The sequence below is a fragment of the Penaeus vannamei genome, chromosome 26 (assembly GCF_042767895.1).
Source record: "Penaeus vannamei isolate JL-2024 chromosome 26, ASM4276789v1, whole genome shotgun sequence".
NCBI classification, from domain to species: Eukaryota; Metazoa; Arthropoda; class Malacostraca; order Decapoda; family Penaeidae; genus Penaeus; species Penaeus vannamei.
In genome coordinates, this window is record NC_091574.1 from 7,779,859 (window position 1) to 7,782,358 (window position 2,500).

The window sequence follows — 2,500 nt, forward strand, 5'->3', positions numbered from 1 at the left end:
CCCCCCCTCTCTCTCTCTCCTCTCTCTCCCCCCCCCCCCCCTCTCTCCTCCTCCCTCCCTTTCTCCCTCCCCTCCCTCTTTCTCCCCTCCCCCTCCCCTCTCTCTCCTCCTCCCTCTCTTTCTCCCCTCCCCCCCCCCCTCTCTCTCCTCGCATGTCCCTCTGCTCAGCACTTACGAATCAACACCTTGTCTCATTATCGCGGTCCTCCTTATGCACGCCGTCGAGTCTCTGTTGCGGCGTGAATTTATCGAAGACGAAGACCTCGGCCGCCCAGTGCCTCGTAGGTGACGGGAGTGCCAGGTCGCTCGCCTCCTCCGCTCCTCTTGCGCTCCTGGGACTGGCACTGTAAGGACGGCGCGCGGTTTGGTGGGACTTGAGTTTTCTATGCATTTTTTTTTTATTTGTTTTGTTTGTATGATTTGATTTATGTTTTGTTTGTTTTGGTTTGTGGTTTGTAAGTTTGTTTTGATATGCGTTTTATTCGTTTATTTTGATTTGTGTTTTGTTTGTTTGTTTTATTTGTTTGATTTATTTTTTGTTTTGTTTTTCGCTAATTTGTTTGTTTTGATGTTTATTTTGTTTTGATTTGTGTTTTATTTGTTTGTTTTGATTGATGTTTCATTATTTTGTTTTGATTTGTGTTTTATTTGTTTGGTTTGATCTGTGTTTTATTTGTTTGTCTTGATTTGTGTTTGTTTGTTTGGTTTGTTTAGGGTGGGGGGAGGAGAAGGGTGATGTTGTTGCTTACTAAACAATTTTCGTTTGCTTTGACGAATCATGGAAGCCTTGTCGATGACTTAAGATAAAGAGAGAGAGAGAGAGAGAGAGAGAGAGAGAGAGAGAGAAAATGATAACCCCCCCCCCCCACCTTTTTTTATTTACGTGTATGTACTCAGAACGTATTGCTCTCCTCTTTAGACGAGACGAGGCAGGAATTTTTAAAAAATAAGAGAGAGAGAGAGAGAGAGAGAGAGAGAGAGAGAGAGAGAAAGAGAGAGAGAGAGAAATGATGACCCCCACCCCCTTTTTCTAAATATACGATGTATATGTACTGTGGCGTCTTTATTTTTTTCTTTTCAGAACGTATTGCTCTCCTCTTTAGACGAGACGAGACAGGATTTTAAAAAAAATAAGAGAGAGAGAGAGAGAGAGAGAGAGAGAAAATGATGAAAAATCCCCCCCCCCCCATTTTTTTTAATTTACGTCTTATATGTACTTTGGCGTTTTTATCCTTTCCAGAACGCAATGGCGAACGCACAGTTCACCATCCCCGACTACGCCGTCTTCGTGCTCATGCTGGTGGTGTCCGTTGCCATCGGCGTGCACAGCGCACTCAGGGGCGGCGGCTCCTCGTCCACCCAGCAGTATCTGTTGGGGGGGCGGCGCATGTCCCCCATACCCGTCGCCATTTCCCTCCTTGGCGGTATCATTTCTGCGATTTCCATATTAGGTAGGGTTGTAGGTCACGTGACTGGGGTGGGTCCACGTCTTCAAAAAAAAAAAAGTGAAGAATATTTAGTGTAGTTGTTTGAAGTGTGGTAAGATATTCGCCGTCTGTCGTTTTGAATGAAATGTGTTATTTCTAAACATGAAGCAGTGCAGTGTAAAGCACAGTTCTTAGGACTAATATCATTAAATTCAAAATCAGGTTTCAGATCACTGACTGAATATACATACAATAGGTTACATAAGGCAGATCTTACGCCTGGATTATTTGAACACAATTATCTACTTCCTTTTCAGTTCTTCTCTTTTCTGTTGTTCATGATATTACCTTTTTTATTTTCTATTTTTCTTGCTTTTCAGCTTCTCCGTTTTCTTATTCCTCCTTCTCATTCTCCTCCGATTCCTACTCTTCATCTCTTTATCCTTATCCCCCGAATCATTTCGTCTATTTTATCATTCTCCTCTTCACGCCCTAAAAAGTTCTCACAAAGCATCCTTCTATCTTCTTAGAAGTGATTCTTTCAATAAGAATCTCATATCTAACCGTTTCAGGTGCGAGGGAATCAAACCAAAGGATGGCATTAATTTTTTCGAGTAAACAACAATAATGAAAATAATAATGATTATAATAATAATAATAATAATAATAATAATAGTAACAGTAGTAACAGTAGTAACACCAGTAATAGTAGTAACAGTAGTAGTAGTAGTAACAGTAGTAGTAGTAGTAACAGAAGTAGTAGTAGTAGTAACAGTAGTAGTAGTAGTAGTAGTAACAGTAGTAGTAGTAGTAGTAGTAGTAACAGTAGTAGTAGTAGTAGTAACAGTAGTAGTAGTAGTAGTAACAGTAGTAGTAGTAGTAGTAACAGTAGTAGTAGTAGTAGTAACAGTAGTAGTAGTAGTAGTAACAGTAGTAGTAGTAGTAGTAACAGTAGTAGTAGTAGTAACAGTAGTAGTAGTAGTAACAGTAGTAACAGTAGTAGTAGTAGTAGTAACAGTAGTAGTAGTAGTAGTAACAGTAGTAGTAGTAGTAGTAGTAACAGTAGTAGTAGT

At 40.4% G+C, this 2,500-nt stretch overlaps 1 protein-coding gene across 2 annotated transcripts in view; it reads left to right on the plus strand.

Annotated features, from left to right (window-relative positions):
- Window positions 1-216: 216 nt before the first annotated feature.
- Window positions 217-2,500, plus strand: part of LOC113819743 (sodium-coupled monocarboxylate transporter 1) — a 9,626-nt gene continuing 7,342 nt past the window's right edge. Inside the window, exons 1-2 of one of the 2 annotated variants that reach the window (XM_027371936.2) lie at window positions 217-346; window positions 1,241-1,451. In XM_027371936.2, the coding sequence (XP_027227737.2) occupies window positions 1,247-1,451 (205 nt within the window). In that variant the 5' untranslated portion in view covers window positions 217-346; window positions 1,241-1,246. Of the gene's footprint in view, window positions 368-1,240; window positions 1,452-2,500 lie in introns of both variants that reach the window. The other variant, XM_070139999.1, reaches the window with a different exon arrangement.